This window comes from Coccinella septempunctata, chromosome 4 (genome assembly GCF_907165205.1).
Source record: "Coccinella septempunctata chromosome 4, icCocSept1.1, whole genome shotgun sequence".
NCBI lineage: Eukaryota > Metazoa > Arthropoda > Insecta > Coleoptera > Coccinellidae > Coccinella > Coccinella septempunctata.
Genome location: NC_058192.1, coordinates 19,533,569 through 19,558,908, shown reverse-complemented (window position 1 = coordinate 19,558,908; position 25,340 = coordinate 19,533,569). Strand labels below are relative to the sequence as shown.

The 25,340-nt window shown below is 36.5% G+C and overlaps 1 protein-coding gene across 1 annotated transcript in view; it reads left to right on the top strand.

The window, feature by feature from the left end:
* LOC123310875 (laminin subunit alpha-1) overlaps window positions 1–25,340 on the top strand; it is a 301,873-nt gene that overhangs the window by 135,098 nt on the left and 141,435 nt on the right. Inside the window, exon 3 of the mRNA XM_044894560.1 lies at window positions 16,939–17,181. Coding sequence (XP_044750495.1) covers window positions 16,939–17,181 — 243 coding nt within the window. The remainder of the gene's footprint in view (window positions 1–16,938; window positions 17,182–25,340) is intronic.

Genomic DNA, 25,340 nt, shown 5'->3' with positions numbered 1-25,340 from the left:
TATTCAAAAATGAGAGCTGTTAGGAGTTGCGGCTAGGTGGGTAGTGATATCAAACTCATTTGAACACCCTCATGTCCTTATTTGTCCCCCTTTCAACAAAATTTGACCTATCTGAGCGTTTTTTCGTTATTCCATCCCAAAGCTCAAAATTCGGGGTGGAAAGTTATGGATGGCCCACCCTGTATCTTAATCTGACATGCTCGAGTATGTACAATGATCATTTTTTTACTATTCTGACAGGCTGTCCAAGACAATTTCGGCTATATACAGATCTAATTTTTGGTAGAGGTTCTCCACAAAGTATCCCCCCTTATATTGATCTGAGACGCTCTAGGGCTCTTGGGCTCCCCAACTATTCAGCGTGTTGGATTCTTGAATGCATTTCTCAAACTCTGAAAATAGAAATCGGTGGGTAGGAGGAAATTCCTCAATATTTTTTAGTTCAAGAATAAGAATCTGACACCCATCACAATCACAAATTGATAATTTTGTAATACAAAAATAGCTTTACAAATTATTTTTTCAGTCACACCGCTTAATGTGCAATCCAATGTCCTTTCATTTGATATATCAAAATCCATATTTGTATTCCTATTTGAAAAAAAATAGAGAGGTGTGTAGCATAAAGGGTGAGAGATTACAAATTCAAAAAAGGGTAGCGAGACCTGCTTTCGAAATTAAAAATCCATGGTTTCATGGATAATAATCAGTATGTAAGAATATTGTTCTGATTGCAGTACCTACGCTCCAATCCCCAATTGTGAATAATTTCGTAATTTTTTAATAAAAAAACGGCACAACCAATTATAATTTCAGCTACATCGCTTAATAGGTAATCAAATTACATTTCATTTGATGTATCACAATCCATATATGTATTCCCATTTGAAAAAATAAAGTAGAGAGGTGCGTAGGGGGTGAGAAATACCGAATTTAAAAAATTCAAAAATTGTTTTTGAAATTAAAAATCGACGGATGCCAAATACCAATTTAATCTTAGCGAATATAAGCAGAATAGCACCTAATGCCTTAGTCAGTTATCTTGGCATTATCAAGAGCTTATTTGTTTATAACTTTATATGAAAATTTCTGAACAATATATTGACTGGTCCAGCCCTAAATAACTCCTTTAGAAGTTTCTCCTTTCGTAGTCGAAGCAGAATGCGAAATCGAACAATAAAATTCCACTTGTTCGCAGTTGGCTCAATGCCTTTTATTCCGCTATCGGAAAAAAGAATAAATTAACCGTTTTATTTATGCCGAGTTACTCCTCGGAGTCAAATAATGCGCGTAAATTGTTGGACATAAACATTTCTAGGAGCGCGCACAGTCGCTATTTTATTGCGAACGACGTTTCCAAACTGGGACGATCCCATGGAGGGTTTTCAGCACTTTTTAGTGCCTCGAACTCTCAACAATGAAGAAGTAGAAGACCAATAAGGATTTGCTGGCGTTAAAAAAAACACCACTTGAAGTGGAAAGTTTTTCAAGGATCGGTGCACTGGAATTCATCGGAGGACTTGTGGGATTTGAGATAAGGAGGGAATGCTACAACTGCGACCAACTGAAAAATTGAATAGAGGAAATGGCCGTATCTGAGCCCTTTCAGAGTTTGCGATAATACTGTAAAGATGGAAATATATGATAGAATATCTGAAGTATCGCCTACTAACAATGTATTTTTTGTCATTTTTTTTTTAAAGAATGGAGTGCCTCAAGGTTCTGTACTTGGTCGACAACTGAGTTTATTATTTATTAATGATCTCCCACTGAATCTGACGAAAAATAACTTCAATAGATTCAGTGGGAGATCATAGATAAAAGATAAATAATAAAAACACTTCATCAAACTCGGAGTACAATCTGATTATGTTAATTCGAATAATTCTGTTTGCCGATGATACCACTATAGCGATTACTGCTCGAACACTGGAGAAACTCCAGATATTATGCAAACTGCTAATAAGAAATTTTACAGAGTGGTGCCAGATGAATGAATGTTATAGTTGGGGAGCCGACGATGCTAAATTGGGATTTACTCGAGCGTCGTGGAGACCTAGTGGATTTTGAAGATTAAATGGTAGAAAGAAAAAAGGTTCTATGATGTATCCACTTTCAGCGGTGGGGAAAGCGTTTGCAGGGTCTCAAAGATGTAAAAAAATCGTCAGGTGTACATATTCGAGCGTGTCAGATTAAGATACTGTATATGCACTACGTGTCTCTGATAATGAATTCATGCTTATCTGACAGTTTGCGCGGTGGGACTGGACGTACGGAAGAGTTGAAAATGGTAAAAAAAAATTTTCAGTGTGTCAGATTTTTGAAGGATATGTTAATTGTACCCAAAGGAAGCTACTTTTCAAGGGACTTACAATTTGGACGTGACGCAAGGTCACAGCGGTCCTTTGAAAATGTAAAAAAACATCGTTACCTGTACATTCTCGAGCGTGTCAGATTTTCATACAGATAGTTAATCTCGGTGTTGTAGACGTGTGGACCCATTAATCTGACACTAATTAGGGGGGTTTTCTTAATCTGACATTTTGAAGTTGATAAAAATATTTTTTTTCCTAATCGTTTTTGTATTCATTATGAAAGTTGTAGATAATGAAATTCTACAAAACTTTTGTCTGAAGCAATTTTACATACTTTCAACCGTTTTCGAGTTAGAGGTCGATAAGGGCGAAGCCACACATGCGAAAGGCCAAGGTCTAGTGACCTAGTCTAATGTACATTCATCGCCATATAACTCAAAAACGTTCAACCGTAGAAAAAATTGCTTCGAACAAAATTTGTAGAAAATATTATGCTCTACAACTTTCGTGATGAATGCGAAAAAGATTTGAACCCCAGGGAAGGAGATAATTCGAAAAAACTGATTTTTGTGACCTTTATGACCAGAACTAGAATTTTGTTTTAACAATTCTCCAGCACGAACAAATTGATTCGAAAAAACTAACCCCCAACCCAACCATCCAACAAGAAGACCTTCTAAGTGCCTCCCCTAACTAGATTCTCCCTAGAGATCAAAGCCTAATTAAAGACGCTTCTCTCTTCAATCATCTCCGCATTACCTTGTGGTCAAACCTCTCACCGGCAACCGCGGGGTGAAATCAGCACCCTTTCCATCTCCGCAATATTCGTCTATCTTGAAGCGATATCGTCGACTACGGGCTTTAATTAGACTCAGTTTATATATTCAATGAGCGCTTTCTTGGAGTATGCCGCCGAATACGGTTTCGGATGTTTGTTGTGTTAATTTGCGTTAAAACGAATGTTTGGGACGTGCGAATGTGGTGAAGCCGTGTTCTGAACGTTATATGTTACGATTTGTTGCCTTTGTGGACTGGAAAGCCTCATTGCGTGGAGATAAGTAGATAATTATGTCTGATATGGTGGAGAAACGTGAGGAATTGAGCTGAAACAGTAGTTTTTATTTCAAAAGATATTCTGCTTGTCTACCTGGTCTAATTAGAGAAATGCAAGCTGCTTCAGTAGAAACGTTTGATCCACAGAGGCGGCTCATGGTCATAAGGAACGTTGAAATCAACCCCAATCCACTCAGAATGAAGTCATACAACAAATAACAGGAAATAAAAAGGCAAGATCAATATAATAAGTGGTCTATGCAGGTGTGGCCAAACTTTTATCCCTAAAGCCTTGTTCAGATCAGGCTAGTAGTTTAGTCTGTAGTAGTAGGGCTGAAGGACCTCAGTTCGATGGCCATTAAAATAAACTTTTTCTCTTTTCTCTCTCTAGTTTAGTCGAGTAGCGAGTAGCGTATTTTCATTAACAGAAAATTTCAGACATTTCACAATTCAGACACTTTTTTCAGACATTCTCAAAGTGTCGAAGTATTCTTTGGGATCTTCTATTGCCAATTCTTTCAGTAGACAATTGGTAGCTACTAGTTGATCCATTCTGTTTATCCATTTTCTATCCAAATTTCTTCCTCAACTTCTTCTAAAATAGCCTTCACAAAGTGCTTTTACTGCTTTTTGTTTCTTGATTTTATTGCGCTGCAGGATGTTCAATTTGCAGAATACGTCTCGCCTATGTGACTTATGAACTCAACTCTCGACTCGACCAGTGTGAACGATTTTTGGAGAGTAGCGAGTATTTTACGAGGATGTATTGATATCTAGTTAGCCTAGATCAGTTTCATGCATAAAAAAAATTTTGCGTTACTATAGATGAACAATAACTCATTAGAAGTGTCAGTGTAAAGTTTGAGGTCAAAAAAGTCAACCAGAGTTACGCGATGAATTAAAAGAAAGAAGATGTCCATCGAAATTGTGAAAATCGAAGAATTGAAGTATCGAGTCATCATCAAGTACCTGTATTTAAAAGGGTTAAGAGCGAGGTTAAGAGGTAAGCAGATTAAAGAAGATATGTTTAATACCCTTCGTGATCAATGTCTTTCGTATGCGACCATGAAAAATTGGACTTCAAAAGTGCTTCAAAAGAAGAAGATGATGACCGATCGGGAAGGCCAGTTTCTGTGCCAGTCCTCGAAAATATCGATGTGGTTCATGACAAGACTTTATCAGAACGTCGAATTGGGCTAAAACGGATATCTGTAGCACTGAATATTTCATAAGAATGCGTTCATCATATAGTTCACGTCAATTTGGACATGAGAAATTTCTGCAAAATGGATCCCCAAATGTTTGAATGTTGACCAAAAGCGTGCAAGGGTAGAAGCATCCCGTTCGATCTGTGCTTGATTTGAAAACCGAATTGTTACCGTGGATGAGACTTGGGTACATTTCTACGATCCAGAATCAAAGCAACAATCGATGAAATCGCGACACTTTGGATGTCCAAGACCTAAGAAGTTTCGTGTCCAAAAATCTGCTGAAAAAGTTCTTGCTTCAGTTTTTTAGGATTGCCATGGAGTAATCATGATTGATCTTTTTGGATAAGGGAAGAACAATAACCGGAGATTACTATTCGACATTACTGACCACTCTCCGGAAATAGATTAAAGAGAAAAGACGCGGAAAGCTATCCAGAGGTGTTTTGTTTTTGCAGGACAACACCACTGCATACAAATCTCTTGTTGGCATGCAAAGAATTCGTGATTTAGGGTTTGAATTACTTATTCACCAGATTTGGCTCCATCCGACTATCATCTCTTTCCTCAACTGAAAGAAAGTTTAAAAAGTCGTAAATTTTCTTTCAACGAGTAGGTAATAAAAGCTGTGGAGGTCTGGTTTGCAGAGCAAAAAAAAACATTTTTTTAAGGTCTAGAGGCGTTGTAGGTTCGCTGTAATAAATGTATCCAATTGAGAGGAGAATATGTTGATTATTAAAATATTTTTATATTGAAATTTTGTTTGGCTATAGTAGGCTAAGAATTTTCAATATACCCTCATAGCAACTGAATTGCTAAACTAGCTATAACTATTGAAGGCCAAAACCTTCACAAATTTATATCAAAATTGGGAACACAATGGTGGCTTATGCACAATCGTTAAATCCACCAATTTGAAGAAATATAAACTAGAATGAGTCCCATAAAAGTGCAGTTCAAGAGATGGAAATAGAAAACAGTACCCTACACATTGTTGAACAATTCTCGCACGATTTTTTTTGTCCCTACCTTTTCACCTTCCCAGGGTCTTGCGCACCACCAGTCGAACTACTTCCGGTGTTGTGAGAACTCGGAAAGAACGGCTTCTTCCCCTGTTCGTCTTTCCAGGGGCTTTTGCTCCGCCAGTCAATCTACTTCTGGTAGGGTGAGAAGTGAGAAGACGGACAGGACGGATTCTGAGGTTCAAATTTAATAGTACGGTGGGGGAGGGGGCTGCTCTCCTTTAAACTCACAGCACTAACTCCTACGAGATCTCATAAAGTTTTTCCAGTTTATTTTTAGCCTTTCACACAAGTCAGAACATTACTGATAGGTGCTTATTACACTCTCTATTCCGTTTGAAACGCTATTCGCAATAGTTTTTTCAAAGAGAGGTCAGCAGCATCGTACTCATGAAAATATTTTCCAAACAGTCTCAGAGACAAGTTCTAAACACATCGAACTTCTTCCATACCACTGTCTCGATTTACGATGTAGTGATGTACCTATATACATTGCACATCGAAGTTATATGCAGCTACACTTCATGACCGATAAGTGATCGCGAAACAACCATGGGAACCGGCAATTTAATCATGTCTCGCGTTCCCGTATTGTTTTTTTAGATATCAAGGGTGGTAATCATTGAATTCTATGTCGGAAAATTACTATTATTCAGTTCGATTTCATATAATGACTCCATCATGTAGGCGCGGTCGTTAAATTCAATTTTGGATGAAAATTATCGAGAGCACGCAACCCCAATTAATTTTTTTATCTCCTTTAGATAATTCCCTCCGATCAATTATAACCAGTTTTCGGTTTCGTATGCCAACAATGGGAGGAGAATTTAATCGTGTTTAGGCTTGAACCTATTTCCATATTAATATATGGGAATTTTGAGGCAAATTGGGAAGTAAGAAGTTCAATAAAAGGAATATTTTATTATTTCTAAATAATTGACAACGTAATTAAAATTACGTTGAAGAAGTTCAGATAGGAACATAATAAGTTCATGGTAAGAAACTATAAGTTTTCGAAACTTAGAAATGTTGCAATCTTATTGGAACACATTTTATATAGGTGATTCGTAACGTAAGCGAGATCTATGAACTAAGACTAAGCCGAACTTGCCTTTTGAAATTTTGATTGTCTATGACTCTATGAGAATATGAGCAACATGGTGTAAATATACAAAAATGGAAAATTGCTATTTTAAAATAATTTTCGCAGCAGAAACAACAATAATTCACTGGAGTTATTTTGATATGGAAAATTGGAATAAAGAAACAAATCTTATTTTTTATCTATAAAAATGGAACGAAGTTCGATGAAAAAAGTCAAATAACAGTGCGCTTTTGATGAAAATAGTTATTTATGTAACAAGGTCTAAAAACTGTCTATTAAAGTCGAGCCTGCAAATTGATAAAGAGCAGCTGAGAATATAGACAGTTTTTCGTCCTTGATATATAAATGACTATTTTCATGAAAAGCGAAATTTTATTTGAGTTTTTTCATTGAATTTTTGTTTCACTTTCATAGGTAAAATACGAGACAGCCAATGACAGTTGTTATCACAGGCACTTATGTTTTTATCAAATTCTGTATTCACAAAATTTATTCAATCGCCCTGGGCGTTTGCAACAGCCGAGAATTCTCTATAGTATATCCAAATCCAAGAGGCCAACGGTAAACATTGCAGCATGAAGTGATCACGCGTCAAGAACGTGATAACGCAGAGGTGTACTAATAAATTGAATTCCGAGAGCGTTATATTTTAAAACTTTGTGAGTGTTCCAGTTCCAGTGAAAAATGTGTATGCTTATCTACGAGTCTGAGTAATGAACAATTAATCTAAAGTTCCCACTTTAATAAATACTATGTATATAAATGTGTAACAATATTTTTTTTTTAAAAGTGACTACCCCGTAGTGTCGTCAGAAGATGCAGAACTTTCCTCTAAGTTGACGATGACTGGTGTTATATCATCCATAATATTATCCAGTTTCCACATGTCTACCTCAACTTTTTGTTTGACATGTTTCACGCACTTTCTCCATCTTTCGGAAGTAACCCGTGAGAGAGCCTCTTGAAAAAGATTTTGGACGTCAGCCATTTTAAATGTGGTGTTTTTATCTGCCACAAAATTCTTGACATCGGCCCAAATCAATTCAATAGGGTTCAGTTCGCAGTGGTAGGGCGGTAATCTAAGTACAGTAATATTTTGGGCCTTTGCGGTTTCATCCACAATGTATTTTTCAAAGTTTTCTTTGTTCTGCCTGACTATCTGCAACTATTGCGCTTTTATGAGGTCAGGGGTGAAATCAATATTTTTCTCCCTCAACCATTGTTGGATATCACTCTTTCTGAATTGTGAATTAGGAATTTTTTCCATTTTCCTTGAATGGTAAGGAGCATTATCTAAAACTACTATAGAATTTTCCTCCAATTTAGGAACTATACCCTCGACCACTTTTCGAAGGACTGACCATCCATTTCTTCATGGTAGTCACCAGTTTTTTTGGATTGGAAAGTCCAGAGTCCTCCAGTTAAAAAACCAGTGTCACTGCCAATATGACACACTATAATTCTTTGCCCTTTGCCTGGAAAAATATATTCACTTCATTTGAAAAAGAATGTTGAAATTGTTTTCCACCAAAAAGGTACTTACATCAAGTTTCAGAAAACTTTGATTGCTCGATCAACGATTTGGCATTCGATTTCCCGAAGGAAATCATTGAAACTTTCATATTCCCGAATATATTGGAGGAGTAGCAGTTGAGAATCATCAAATGGGCGTGTATAGATAATTATTTGGTGAAAGAATGATATTCCGAATGCTTATGACCAACTTATCGACTGAAAACTAATTGACGTTCATCCGTCACTCGATCGTTGATTCTCTGATCAAGCTTTATGAAACCAAAGGGTTAAACTCAAAATTCAAGACCTTCCCAGACGGATTTTTAATCCAGTAGATAATCCAGCAAGTAACGCTTGCCGAGAAGATGTAACTGTTTCATCGGTCCACACTTTGGATTTAGTATGACCGGTATTTACCCAAGTTTCATCCAAGCAGTAAATCTTCCTGTTATCATCACGGAAGGTCCTAATTTTCGTGAGATAGTTTCTTCTCCAACATTTAATGTCGTCACGGTTCATTAAAAAACTGTTGCGTTGGCGACGTCCATATTTGAAATTAAGTTTTTTCAATATTATAGAGAAGGTACTCTTCTTAAAATTTGGCAAGTTCGAGTCTTCATTAACTATTTTTAATACTTTCTCTATAGTCGGGTGTTCATTTCTGAAGAAAAACTCGTGAACTTTTCGCCGTATTACATTTTTATCGAAATCTGATAAGGACTCCCATTTGGTGGTCCGATTTTGATTTGTTGCCGGCTGTGATAGAACACCGGAATTTATGTATTCGGAAATAATTCTCCTAACACTTCGAGCTCCAATGCCAAGTCTCTCAGCAACTCGGAGTTCTACGTCCTTTAAACACATTCCTGCATTTTGAATAATCTCAATTTTATAAGTATTCAAAATCATATCTTTTATCTCGGCACTGAAGTGTCGTTTCAGACGTCTCTTTTTTGGAGGACTTAAGTCAACACGCGATTCCTCAGCAGTATCAGTACTTGACATTATCTTAAATGCTTGTAACTTGAATAACTTGCTACAACTATAAACCAATTTACGAAAGAAAAAGCAATGAATGATCTCTGCAGTTCTGCACAACAATTCGCATACAATCAATGAATCAAACGTAATGCGGTACTGCATTACTCCCACCTGCAAACATGGCGTTCCTGAAGCTTTGACCAATAAGAGGAGTACCTTAAATAAGATCACGCGCTGGTCAGTTTGTTTACGCTGGCCTCTCGGATTTGGATAGACTATAGAAAATTTACTCGAGATTTCATGCGCCGTGAATTATGGACCGTTGCATACGCACTTTCGGTAGAATTCTCTGTTGAGTTGCGTACTAAATAATCTCTGCCGTTTTCTTGCGAGAATTTTGTAGAGAATTCTCCAGAGAATTCTCGGGTGTTGCAAACGGGCTTTAGATACGAAAAGTATAAGTCTGCGGGCGGAAACCAATCTACTTTCCGTTCGATAATTTGTACGTAAAAAGTAATATTTTGTTCAGGTCGACGAAAAATATAATTTTTGCTCAAAACCTCAATTTTGAACCGTTTCCGAGATATTTGCCACCAAAGTATTATTACTGCATCAATTAGCAAATTGCAGTCTGGGCATCTTGAGATACTAAGTTAGTAAGTATACTATCTTGGCCTTTGTGGATCCTATATATAACTAGTAGGCCTCTGTCAAATAATGGTATTCGCCTACTTTGATTATCACTTTGGTAAGCCTTCCTTATTTTTTTGACTAAAAAAACTTTTCCACTGTTTATCTCGCAAACTAACAACATTTGTATAGGTATAAGGCTCAATGATTATATGATTACTTGTAATATCTTCAGTTTCTCGATTTTCCTTTCGTTCTGTATGACCTCGTATATCTCTTTTGACAATTTGAAAAAGGACAGGGTACCTTAGCATAAGAATAGGCCAGGAAGAATTTTTGTTCTATATTTTTCTTGCAACGGAATGATTTTTGAATATTGAATTGATATAACCGATACTTGGTGAAAATTCATGATTAAACTGAAAAAATCAATCACCCGGGTTTCACTATGAAAATTTGTACTAGTATACGTGTTTCGGTATTATAATTGCCTCTTCATGGGGGTGAAGGTGATCCTGTATTACCTTTGCTGAATGAAATAGTACTTCTAAATTATATATAATATTATTTTTGAAATATTAATTTTATATCAAAATGTTTTGCTCTAGCAGAAGAAATAAACGTAGGCAGGTGAATGGTTTAACTCTACTATATAATATCGTATGGAGGCGGCAATTACTGTCTATAAAATTAGTCTCGCGTACGAGAATGGCCCTCATGAGAGCCGGCTCTTATTTTTAAATCGATTTTCATTGTTTCAGAAATTAGAGGAGACCGCCGAATGACGAATCGTGGGTACACTGAAACATTATCATTGTTGGATTTTATGGCTGAAAAAGTGTTGAGAAAGATGAGTTGTTTTACCCTCTTCGTTAAATTTCTTCTAATTGAATCACATATCTATTTATATTATACATATCATGTTTTTAGTAGTTTGATGACTAACAATTTCGAGGTGATTATCGTTTGAATTTGCATTTCAATCTTCATATACGAAAGGAGAATTTCAGCATGAGATGTTAAATTTAATTCAAAAACGAATATTTTTGTGAATTACGAAGATATATTGAAAAATTTTTAGCCTACTATTGAACCGAACAGATTTTTTATGTGAAAATATTTTATTACTCAAAAATTCTCCTCTTAATTGGATACATTTATTACAGCGAACCTGCAAGGTGTCTAGATCTTTCAAAAAAAAAAAATGTTTCTTCTTGCACTGCATACCAGACCTCCCAAGCTTTTATTACCTCCTCGTTTGAAGAAAATTTTACGACCTTTCAAACTTTTTTAAAGTTTTTTTCATTTGAGGAAAGATATGATAGTAGTATGGATCCAAATCTGGTGAATAAGGGGGGTGTTCTAGTAATTCAAACCCTAAATCACGAATCTTTTCCCAAAAATGTTGCTCGCAGAGCATTTGTTACAAAATTAAGGCTAGATTTCATTCATTTTTCCCGGAACTACCACAGCTAAAATCATGGAATATATGATTCTTTTCACTCAGGAGAACAACTACAAGCGGGCAGTGGATAAAATATTCAGACTCATGAAATTTTCATAGTATCTCCACAGTAAAAGTTTCAGCTCCGAAGTACCAAGAGTTATATCGAATTTATGATATTTGCTGAGATGGAGAATGAATACCTTACCTTTGAACCTAGAATAATGTGGTGCGATCCTGTTCATAGGAGAATTCGTTCAAAAGCTTTCCATTAACATTCCAGATTATTCACTGTTATTCTGATAACCATACAGCCTTGCTCGGAGTAAAAATGCAGTAGCAATAACGAACAACTTCACAAGCACTTTCAATATCGATTTTTCTACATTGTTCACCTGATTTCTACGATACACCAAGTTTTTCAAATGATCCTAAACATATTATATTCATTGTGCTATCCATCCTAATCAAATCAAAGATAGCTTTTTCGTGTCTACTCCAACATATGTTACGACCCATTCAAAATTGGGTGCATCTCCTGGCATATGTTGAAATAAATCAACAATCAATGATCGTCAGAAATAAAGATGTTAACTCGTCATGTTAGGAAGAAGGGCATTTTGTTTATCGAACATATCGGAAAATTCTGGCATGAAAATAATTTCATCACAACACAAATCACATACTAATGGACTCGATTAACGCCAGTTGATGTCCGAACTTGAAAAGGAACACATAATTGCGAATTGTAATCAACAAGTCGACTAAGCGCTCAAGTTTTGATCATAAAAATGCAAATTTGGGTAGCCACGCAATGCATGTTTACCTGCGCTATCACGGGGAGTTTGCGAGCCAAGAGAAACGACCATAAACTGTTTTATTGGGCAGAATTTGTTGTCATGTCCCTGGAATTGATTATGCTCACACTTCTGGGAGAATTTACAACACATCATCCCTTATATAAAATCTATACAAATGGTTCAAGAATATCGGTATAACAGATAATATTCGATAAGTACGAAGGCGTAGAATGACCACATAATATTTTAAAAATATTTATCCTTAAATTCCGACTTCGAAGTCGAAATTTAGTTAAATTTCGAGTTCAAAGTCGGAATTTTATTTACTTCGAAACGGATACAGGCTAGATGCACAGGGTGTTCTACGACGACAAAGATTATTTCTCCATAGATATATACAAAGGGACTGATGGGAGGTTTTGCTTTCTTAATACAATGTGTTTATGTTTTAGTGAATACTGTAATTCATTAATATTGTATGTTCGTACATTTATGATGAATGTGATTGTTATATATACAGGATGATCTATGATATTATTTAAGTCTCTTTGCACAAAATCATATGTAATGTATGTATGTATGATGAAAATATTATACAGGATGTTCCATGACGCTTCAGCTTTCTCGATATACAGAATCTCTTATAAAAACTAGTTTTCCATATGTAGGTACATAATGAAAATCGATAAGGAAAATTATGTACACAAGGTTCTTGGATTCTGTTTTTTTCAATGAAGAGGTGATTTCCAACAAGCTTCATTTGGTTCTCACTCTGTAGTTTCGCATTCCTTATGAGAAAAACGCAGAAGATATCCAAGAACCTTCTGTATACATAAAATCCTTACATTGGCGTAACCGTTTTTTTTTGGGGGACCTGGGAGCCCGATGTTATTTTATGGTTACTATTTCAGTACTGGGGTGGGGGGAGGTTGTGCCCAACCTGACCTCTACCTGTCTACGACCATAATTTCATAATTATTCAAAAACATGTACTTAATGACAATTTTCTTCAATAAAATACATCCAGATCAATATTTATTAAAGAACAACGTGTTATTTTGTGAAATCTGAATCCTCTCATGAATATTTCAGTATATTTGGAAATGAACCAATTCGTCACAGAGCAGCCTATATAAGGTTTTCTCACCGTTGTAATCTCTCACCTCTTGTAATAGCCTCACGAGTACATATGAGAAGGAAATTTTTTCATAAAATATCCGATGTGGCCCTTTTACTCCTTCTCGTAGACAAGAGATATTTATATTGGTATATTGATACATGGAGATTTCATCTCCATCTCACCATTTCATCTGTGATAAGCCATTTTGAGGATTTCTCCCATTCTCTATTGAAAATGGCACTATTCGGTAGAATTGGTAATACAAAAAATATTCAAAATGCATACCCTAGGACTTTCTATTCCTATAACTGAATTTACCTACATTTCGAATTCCATGAGTCAAGCATTAATCTGATGAGTTCTCATATTATATTTTCAAATTTTTACCTCAAAAAATAGTTCCGTTATGTTCAAAACCCTTCATAAGAGGGGAACTTAACTTTAGGTTTTGCGTTAAAACTGCGTACGAATTACATTCAATGTGAATCAGCCATATAATTCCACATCGCGTGGAACTTGATTCAATGATCTTTTTGAACCTGCACAAAACAATTGTGGAGGTTGTATTCACATCGAACGTTTCCTTATTTGTGGCCAGATATGTATTCATAAACGCAGTATCTGCGGTTTCATCTGTCCGCAAATTTGTACCGTATGACATTTTTATTACCGCAGAATAATTTAGGTTGGCGAAAATAGCGATTTTACGTACGATTCGTACGTTTAATTTGTCAAAATATAATTAGTACTCTCTTTCACATCATTTATTTATGCCCATTCAAACTTACGGGATGGCGTGTTTGCGAAAATTAGTCGCGAATATATCGCCACACCTTCAAGCTGTGGAGACTTCCGAAACGAGCATGATTTATTTTCAGTGAGGTTCACTTGAACCTCAAAATATCCTGATTACAACCCTGGTGGAGGAAGAGTTTCTTTTTCATACGAGTGAACGGGAATTCAAAAGGTTAGAGGCCAGGAATATGAGCTTTGCACTATTATTCTAAGATGACTCTCAGTGCATCTTGAACGTGCTCAGCATTCCTAAGTCCCCTTTCTGAATTCAAGAGTATCAACTGAAAATTCAGTGAATAAGTAACCGTAGAAATGGCTTGTGGTCATTACCCAAAATACCGGGGTCTCAAATTGCCTATCACTTCTTATGACTTGGTTATTTAAAATAATAGTATCCATAAATTACATATATATTTTGGTCGAACATCGAACTACATTGAATGCTGCTCTTACACTGGCTTTAAAATGACATCTGTCAAAATAACGATAGTTAACTTTCCTCGACAAATGAGAAACATTTTTGGTTACATGTTACGCTAGCTTGTGAAAATAAATAATAAGACCACTCGTGAATAAAAGTGTTGTTCTCTTGAAGCAATGAGGAAAAACATTAACCAAAACTTTTTTATTTTGCACGTGAAATTCCCATGGAAAACACGTTTTGTTTTATTGCTTTAATAAAAAACAAGTCTTTCACATCAGTGATAGTTATTTAAACGTCACTTTTCTCATGTAAAGAAAAACACGTAATGTTATTCATCAATTTTCGTTTTTATTCATTTTCACAAGCCACATCATAAATATTTATTAAAATAGCTCCCAGAAAAATCAAATATTTCTGCACACACGTATTGTTTTTGATTCAATGAAGGAAAAATATTAATATGGATAAAAAATTAAAATATATGATCCTCTAACCTAAGCAGTAGGTACTTTAAACTGGTATCCAAGAAGAAAAACCTATAAGTCAATGAAATTATAATTTCCACATTATTTCCTGACCGAAAGTGATTTCCTGACTCGCCTGCATTCGCTTGAGGAGTTCTTGTACTTTCGTTGACTGCAGATAGTCAGGTAGTAGTTAAATCTGGAAGCAATGGTGTGTAGAAGTCTGGAGAGTAAGTGAGGTTGGTTCAATCTTTGTGGGACATGATGATGGGAAATGAAAAATATTTCTCGAAATGCCCCTCCGGTTTCGCTCAAAGCCCCATCCTCCGATTGGAATATTTAACACTACACTGTAATGATGAGTGGACAATGATCCCGAAACCGGTCTACAGGTGTGTTTGAATGTTTCCAACATCTCTATGACTAGGTAGCATTTAGCATTACTGGAATTATAACTGACGTGAAGAGTGTCTGAGAAGAAATACCGAACAGTTTTACGTATAATTTTGATATTTAGTGATGTTAAATCCGTAGATATATCTAAGGTGGAATGCAAAACAAAATCGTAAAAAAGCAAAGGATTGGGAAAGATTCCAATGAATACAATGAAATCTTCTATTATTTAAGCATTTTTAGTTAGACTCCAAATAAATTTTCAGTTGATCAGATGATTAACAAATAGAAATCACACATTTTATGGAGGTGTGTAATTGACTGAATATTTTTGAAGCCTGAAGATTGGGTTGTTCAATCACTTTCATTTTTCACTTTGGCTTGATTCAAGTTCCGACGTATGTAGAAATGGAATACTATATCTTCTTGATCAGTTGTCTGTTATGGAATGTACAAAAATTACTTCAACCTAGTTAAGACATTCTACGTCACAAAATTTTACATAATAAAAATGTTCACTTTAACTTTTCATTTCAATTATGGTTCAAGTTGAAGTTCAACGCCCTATATGGGCAAAAATGATAGTTGGCTGACAAAGTTGAAACTGTCCCCATAATCGGTGTCGTACTCATTTGATCACATCAGGACATCACAACTTTCAAGGCCGTTACCATGTTCGGCATCTATTCTTCTTCAAAGGAATGATCTTTTGAACGATGATGTGTCGCTAGTTCGATTCAGATCATAATATTCGCTGATGTTGATATTTATGTAGGCGCGTGGTATGCATCTGAATTAACTCTGATCACTTATGTTTGCCTTTAGGCGATAACTAAATGATAAATGCTTGAATGCTATCGTTACAAATATTTTAAGTTTTTGAAAATTGAAAGTGAGGAAGTTGTACCTACACAAAGTAATTTTCAATGAGGTAAATGATTGGCGATGAACTGCATATTCTCATGCATCAAGATAATTTTATCCCGTCAAAATATTTATTAGCACGCCCAAATGGCGTTCAAGATGCTGTATCTGTAGAGGACGTGACTATCATTGATGCCAACCGTAAAGGTGTCTAATGCAATTTAACGGAGGAGTGTAATTTGTGCCGCCCTTCACTCACCTCCTTTCCTTCGTTGAGGTAAAAAACCATTGACTAATCCGATACCAATCGATGACCATCGAAAAAAATCGCGCCGTGGCATAGATTCCAAATCTGGACTCAAGAGGCTCTCTTATCGAGTACATTCGACACAACGGACGACACTACAGACAAGCAGCTCGATGTTCGATCACAGATAAGGCTCCCGCCTCTCGAATTAGACACAGATAATGGCGGGTATAAATCAATTTGAGGCCTGACTCTGCAATAAAAGAGCTACTAGCCGTTTCCCCCCATAGAATTATGTAAAATCATGCTTTGACCGATAGTAAATAACAAGCTTCGGTGGCGAATCGCGGATAAGATCGAGTGGGTAGGTCTAGAACACAGAATGAGATGTTTGTTCACACATGCGGAGTCATTGATCTGGCGGAGGCAGTGTTCCCAACATAAAGAATCGTAAAGACTACTCAGCCGTTTTCTCTTCGTGATTTTTAACTGATTACCCATATCATCACTGACCGAATATACTGAAGTTTAAGATGAGTGATAAATGTTTGTTTTCAGGTCTATCAAATAATGTATGTCATCATCAAGGCTGCTAATTCACCTAGGCCAGGTACATGGATCTTGGAGCGTTCCATCGATGGCGATGTATTCGAACCCTGGCAATATTTTGCTAGGAACGACAAGGAATGTGTAGAGAGATTTGGCATGACACCGAGGAAAGGGAAACCGAAATATTTCACAGACTCCGAAGTGATCTGTACATCGTTTTATTCGAAATTGACGCCGATGGAGAATGGGGAGGTGAGTTGTTGGGTTAAACTTTCACTTGATGATGATTCTAAGGGTCTTTCTAAAGGAATGCAAAATTAAGGGGTTTTTGACATGGTTTTCAGTAGCAAACCATTATAAAATATAATATAATGCGAAGGAAGATAAATGTACCCAGAAATCTATTTTTGAGTAGCCATGCAGGAGAAAGCTTAGGTCGTTGAACTCCAGGTGTCGCATCGATTTATTTATTACTTCAATGCCGCTGCTGGCTCTCAACAAAAGGTCCTCTGCTTCATTCAGTATTTAGTCGGCATCGTTTGGTTGGGTTATGTGATACTGACCAAAGATTATAGAGTTAGGAAGATAGGAAACAGCCTCATATCGCTAGTACTAAAAAGCGTATACGTTTTGGCCTGTGTTGCACACAATTGACAATCAGGTGGCGCTGAAATCGTGCTCTCAAACTGTTGAATAACAGTTTTCTATTTCATAATTGAAGGGCGCGAAATTCGAATTCTGTTCCTCAATAAAAGGGCGCGAAATTCGAGTTCTATTCCTTTGATTGAATTCGAGTAGACTTGGTCGAAACCAGAAAAAACATCCTGAGCGACAAAACAAAAATAGGCCTTTGTTTTGTGATCAAGATGTTTTTTTCATCTAAACATTGTTGTGAATCAATTAATATCAATGAAATACTGTGTTAGATTTGCTATACTTTTTATTTGAAATATATAGAAAAATTTGACAAAATTGAAGATTGTACATGGTGTATTCAAAGGTCAGGCTTTTTTTTAACGGAAGGTACAATTGGTGAAAATAATTCACCTTTGAAAACATCCTGTACACACATAATTGAGCTCTGAATATAAGACACAACAGAACATGATGGAATGTTATATATCAAAGGTGTAATTTCTACACAATACATTTTTTTACAATAGAATGAGTTGAATTTGTAAAATTTTTATTAGAAATTAATATGAACAAATATTCGATACAACATATCTCAAGAATTCTTTTACATATTAGTTACAGAATTTTCAGAACCACAATTAAAAACAAATTTACATAGGTGTAACCTGTATGTCGGTAAAGATATGTAAGAATAACAAGTCAACTCCGAAATGCAAATAACTTCACTAATAACATGAATTGTATATCAACATAATAATACATATATCCAGCTATAAATGATAAAATTCAGTGATAAATTGAAATATGTGTATCTATTCTAATGTATAAAATTGTAGTGTAAGAGCCTTGGAGTACAAGTGCATTTTATTTGGTTTTGAGAAAATCAGATTTAAAGTTAACAATTATTTCCGAATTCGACCAGTTGGATTCTCTAGTACTTTGTATTGCTCTGTCGTTTTCACTTGAAGTTTTGGACTTACTCTTTTATACCATCCTCAGCTTGTCTCACCACTTACTCATAGACAACGTGGTGATCGCCAAAGTGCAACTCTTCACATAGACTAATTTCATCGTACATCAGAGAACAAATTTCTTTTTTCTGCTCAGTATTTAGGAGATGCAACCTCAAAGAATCTATAATGACTCTATGTATTCCAGGAGAAACTTTTTTACTGCAGTTCACCAAGTCAATGTCTGGACATACTGAAAATCCTATTCACTTCAGAGTACTGAAAATAAAAATCAATCAATATCAGAGTCACATTGTACGAGTTTCAATACTTACGTTCAGATATTTATGGTAAATTCGAAAAACTTATTTTCGGAGAATCTTTTGTACTACAGTTTCCACAGTTCCTCACCATACAATAGTTTCCATAAGACATTTTGAGCAAAGATATTTTTCTTTGATTTTGAAGTTTTCACTAAGGAAATACACAAAAAACTCTAATAATAAACGACTAAAATGAACTAAATAAACGACGAGCGGAAAGAGAATCAAAACAAAACGGCCATGTTTCTTCAAATCTTACAAAAGTCAAATTATGTTTCTCCAAATGGCCGTCGAATAAATATTTTAACCATTCTTGGCCTCTTAGTACAACAATTGAACCACCAGGTGGCGCTACCGCAAGTGTATACGCTTGGTTTCCTATCTTCCTAACTCTATAATCTTTGATACTGACGAGCTCAAACAAGAGCGAAACCGGTCTATCGCTACTCACCATCGATGTCGGCACTTTCTCCCGTTGGTATACTGAAAGTGTAGATTTTTGCCAGTCCGAGTTATAGTTGGGGAGCCGACGATGCTAAATCGGGATTTTCTCGATCGTCGTGGAAACCAAGTGGATTTTGAAGATTAGATGGTAGAAAGGAAAAAAGGTTCTATGAAGTATGCACTTTCAGCGGTGGTGAAAGCGTCTGCAGGTTCTCAAAGATGTAAAAAAAATTGTCAGGTGTACATACTCGAGCGTGTCAGATTAAGGTAATGTATATGCCCTACATAGTACGTGTCTCTGATAATGAATTCACTCTTATCTGACAGTTTGCGCGGTAGGGCTGGCAGTGCGAAAGAGTTGAAAATCGTAAAAAAAAATCCTCGAACCTATCAGATTTTTGGAGGATATGTTAATTGGAACCAAAGGAAGCTACTTTTCAAGGGAATGACAATTTGGACGTGACGCAAGGTCACAGCGGTCCTCTGAAAATGTAAAAAAAAATCGTTACTTGTGCATACTCGAGCATGTCAGATTTTCACAGATTATTCTTGATGTTGTAGACGTGTTGATCCATTAATCAGGGTAACATTTCTTAATCTGACACTCTGAAGATGATGAAAATGTTTTTTTTTTCGAATATCTCCTTGCCTGTACCTCTAATCGTTTTTGTATTCATTATGAAAGTAGTAGATGATAAAATTCTATAAAACTTCCGTCTGAAGCAATTTTGCCTACTGTTAACCGTTTTCGAGTTAGAGGGCGATAAGGACAAGAAGCTTATAATAATAATAATAATAATAAATTTATTTGATCCATTAAGACACTAGATACACAGTGTATAGGACATGTCAGGCTAAAAACTTAAGAAACTAAGGAGTCGTACAAATATTCATCTACAGAGTAAAAACCTTTTTTTACAAGAAGGTTCTTAATTACATTCTTGAACAGTTTAGAATTTAACTTTTTCACAGAGGCTGGTAGATGATTGTACAATTTCATGCTTGTATATGAAGGACTGCATTCAAATCTGTGTGTTCTATGCTTCGGAAATGAAAACGTCTTAGAGTTCCTCGTCTCATACTTATGATGATCTGACAATTTTAACCATTTATTTTCATTTCCTTTAGCATAGAGCAAACATTTAAAAATATATATACAGGGCAACGTCAAAATTTTGTTCTCAACAAAAACTGGCCTACAAGAGTTCAGTGGATGGAGGTGGAATATGGAACGAATAATACGCTTTTGTGCTATGAACACTCTGGAAATATCAGAGCAACTTCCCCATAGCAAGATGTTATAAGATAAGTGGCTATATACAAGGCTATAATATACATTCAAAAGACAGTCCAAAGGCAAAACATTTTTGATTCTGTTGATCGCAAAGAAAGAGCTGTTCAGTTTCTTACATAGTACGTCGATGTGGGCCGTCCACCTCAAATTTTTATCTACATAGAGACCAAGAAACTTAGTTGTCTCAGATGTCAATATTGAGTTATCCCCGCAATTTATTCTAAAGGTTGTTAATTCATTATTCTTCAAACAAAAGTTAATGCATACCGTTTTTTCTACATTAACCATTAGGCGGTTTGAGCGACACCAGTTCACAAATTCACGAACAACACGTTCACATAGCCTCAGAAGTTCTTCGAAACTGTTGGCAGAAAGAACCACGGAAGTATCATCGGCAAATATAGTTAGCAATAAGCAGGCTAAGTACTCGGGCAAGTCATTTATAAAAAGCAAAAACAGAAGTGGTCCCAACACAGAACCCTTAGCCACACATACGAAAGGCCAAGGTCGATGTAGAAACCCAGTCTAATGTACATTAATCACCATATATCTCCAAAACGTATGAGAGTAGAAACAATTGCTTGAGACAAAATTTGTAGAAAATGTTATGCTCTAAAACTTTTATAATGAATGCGGAAAAGATTTGAAGCCCAGGGGAGGAGAGAATTCAAAAAGACTGATTTTTGTGACCTTTATGGCCAGTTTTTATTGTTTTGGATTGCTGAAACTGTCAGATTATATTTTTTCCATTATTCTTGAATCATTAGCTTCAAAATAAAATAAAAACGACAACGCGATTGAGAATGTACACGTGACGTTTTTTTTGCAACTTTGGCGCCCTCCCACACATTTTCGTCACGCTTAAATTGTCAGATTAAGAGAATATATACTTTTCAACATGTAATTAACCACATATGTATATCTTAATCTGAAATGCTCGAGTACATATGTACAATGATGTTTTTTTCTGACTATTCTGACAGGCTGTCCTAGACAATTCCCCCTATATACAGGTCTAATTTTTGGTAGAGGTACTCTACAGGGTCCAAGGTATCTCTCCTTTTATTAATCTGTAATTAGTCTACCGTCTATGGGTCAATGTTCATTCTCAAAACCAACCTGAATTCCGAAACTCAAAATCTTACTGAATGGGCTATTACCTAACCTAACTTTAATTCGATTTCCACATTTTCCGCACGTGCCCCCAAACTAACTGATTTCGCCATGGTAAAACCTTCAAAAACGCCTCCGGATCTACTTCCATCAAGCATGCAGCTGTGTGTGCCAGCCCATAATATGATTCTGGGTGCGCCACTGGTTCCCTACTTTGTTTCCCCTTGGCAACTCTTGTCCCTTGCAATCCGGACTCGACAAAGCTTCATCGTGATCCGATTTTGGCGCCACAATTGGTGAACTAATACCGCAACGCATTTTCCATTCTGTCGATTTTTTCCACAAACTGTGGAGAAATGCATTTAGCGCCGAACGCGTCCCACGAATCACACCGATGCCGACGCCGAATCGCCGTCGGTCAGCTTGCAATTATCCATTACAAAAACCCTATTTGTTCGTATTTATTCATCTGTCCATCAGCCAGTGTCCGATTTGTTCAATTTGCGAACTGCTAGTCGACGATAATTGCACATGCCGGAAAAGCACGCTCGGAAATTAGTGTTTGCAGTCCGGATTTATCCGGATATTCGACATAGGTACCCCGGCTTGACGGATCCGGTTCTGATGCGGAAAATATTGACGCTAATAATAGATTAGTGATTAGTTGGTTCAGTGCGTGATCAACAGTAACTGGAAAAACTACAACGTGAGGCAAGGCACCTCTGTTTTTGAGGTACACGACCACGTTACGAAAAAGGCTACGTATGATTGGTCTCACCACTCACGACAGAAGCAGGCCACGAAAAGTCAACTGTTTGAGTGTCTGTGGGCGCAGGCAACATACTATGCGCACTTCAACTCTTTAGTAGGGTGTAGTAAACCCATGCAAATTCACATGCGCGATTGCTGTAGTCAGTCGCACTTATATGGCTGCATCTGGGCAAGGGCATACCTGCAGAAATTTGTTCAGATTGCTAACTTATTTTTTCGAGCGTGTCAGATTTTTAGGGGATATGTTAATTGGACCCAAAGGAAGCTTCTTTTCAAGAGAAGTAATTTTAGATACTCTTAACCGTTTTCGAGTTAGAGGGTGATAAGGGCGAGGAGCTTAGCCACACATACGAAAGGCCAAGTTCATCGTAGAAACCCAGTCTAATGTACCTACATTTATCGCCATAAATCTGAAAAACGTTCAAACGTAGAAAAAATCGCTTCCGACAAAATTTGTAGAAACAGTTATGCTGTATAACTTTTATAATGAATGCGGAAACGATTTGAAGCCTAGGAGAGGAGATAATTCAGAAAAACTGATTTTTGTGATCTTTACTGCCAATTTTTATTGTTTGTCCTGCTGAAACTGTCAGATTTTATTTTTTCTGTTATTCTTCAATCATTACTTTCAAATGATGAAAAAAGCCGCCTCACTCGAGACTGTACAGGGTGGGCAAAATTCGTTGTCTACTGAGAGGATCTCGAGAACTATAGCAGCTAGAAGAAAACGGATGATACATTTCCGAGCTCATTTTCGGAGAAACAAAGAATGGTGAAAACCACAGGCTCCTACGATACTTCGTCTTTGTGTTTGACAATTTCGTAAAGTTCTCATAACTTTTTTGTTCTTGAAGATACAAACCTTAAACTGGAACCTTCTACAGGCACTGTTTTACTAGAACCCACTGATGTGCTCAAAATATTTTTTCATTTCGAATCATTAGGTGAACTTTCATTTTTTTAAATGCAAACTTTTATTGAGTTTGTTATTTTTGAATTGGAAAAAATCTTTTGTCAGTAGATTCTACGTATGAAAGTGCCTAAAGAAGGTTCAAGTTTCAGATCTGTAACTTCAAAGACAAAAAAGTAATGAGAACTTTTCGGAATAACTCGAAATCTAAAAATGATAGGTCGATTCTGTTTTCACATTTGGTTTACTCATGAAAAAAGAGGTAGAGAATGTGTCATCCGTTTTCTTCTAGCTGCTACAGTTCTCGAAATCCCCTCAGTAGACAACGAATTTTGCCCAGCCTGTACAAGTGACTTTTTTTTGCAAGTTTGACGCTCTCCCATACATTTTCGTCACGCTTAAATTGTCAGATTAAGAGGATATATACTTTTCCATATGTAACTAATCACATATATCTTACTCTGACACGCTCGAGTATGCACAATGATCGTTTTTTTTTTTATTATTCTGACAGGCTATCCTAGACAAGTCACCCTATCTACTGGTCTAATTTTTAGTAGAGGTACTCTACAGGGTTCAAGGTATCTCCCTTCATATTAATCTGACACGCTCAAGTGAGTCCCGAATTTTTCCCTTGGGCTCCCCAACTACACTGCGCAAAAAAATTAACGCACATTCTTAAAATCTCAATTTTAATTAAAGTTTACTCTACATTGACTTTATAACTTATTTTTTATGTTCTCTCGGGAAGGTTTTGAACGAAACAAAACACATTAAATGGAAGAAAAATTCAGGATTTCACCGAATCTTATGCGAAAGAAGAGAAATGAATAATTTTCAAAAGCACTACATGCTCTTCAAGAATGTTCCTTATATACTTGTCAGCATTCATAGCTCCATTATCAAAGACCACTAGGTCTGTGCGAGCAGTCAAAGATATTGCACCCCATACCATAATCGATCCTCCCCCGAAACCAGTAGTATTCAGGAATTTGCACTGAGCATATCTTTCATGTGGACGTCTGTACACAATGGTAAAGGCAGAATCTAGACTCATCTGTGAAGAGAACTCTTTCCCCATCGGCCTCTTCCCAAATGCATATGCTCTCTCGCAAAATCCAAACGCGCCCTTCGATGGACTGGGGTAAGAGCTGGGCCTCTTGCCGCGACACGAGGCCTTAAATCATATTCTCTGAGGCGATTTCTTATTGTCTGAGTGCTAATTTGCACCTCATGAGTTTGCTCAAGCTGAATTTGAAGGAGGCGAGCGGTTGCAAACCGTTGTCTCAACGAAGAAACTCTCACTTGAGAGTAACGTTCTTGAATGGCAGTTGTTACCCGTGGTCTACCCTGTCCTGGTCTTCGGACATTCATAACTGTCTCCCTGAATCGCTGCAACATTGAGACACACTTGTATGGGAAACTCCAAACCTTCCTGCAATTCTTGTGTATGTCCACCCTTCTTCCCGCAAAACTACCGCTTGGGCACATTCCTCTTGGGTCAAATTGCGTGTTTCGCGTTGCATAGCGATCTAGTGTAGAAAATCAAACGAAAGAAAAACTATTGATCACTAGAATTGATCGAGAACAACTTATTTTAGAATGGAGCCAATACATTCAAAATCTGATAATATCATCTTTTTTTATTCCTGCTGGGAAAAAACATCTGTATTGAAGAAAACCGTTTAATTAAAGGATTATGCATGCATGATTCTGATAAAAATAATTATCACTGAGAATACCTTCAGTTGTAGAATAAATTTGAGATTTCCATAATGTGTGTTAATTTTTTTGCGCAGTGTATCTATGATCCCAGAAAATTATTCAATTAATTAAGTGACCCTCTGTCGGTTCGGCAAAAAGTCGACAGTGGAGCCAAAATTGAAGAGATTGTATTCACCAGCTGACATAATGATATGCCACTTATTCGCGAATTGCAAAAAAATACGATTTTTCGCATGACTATGGAC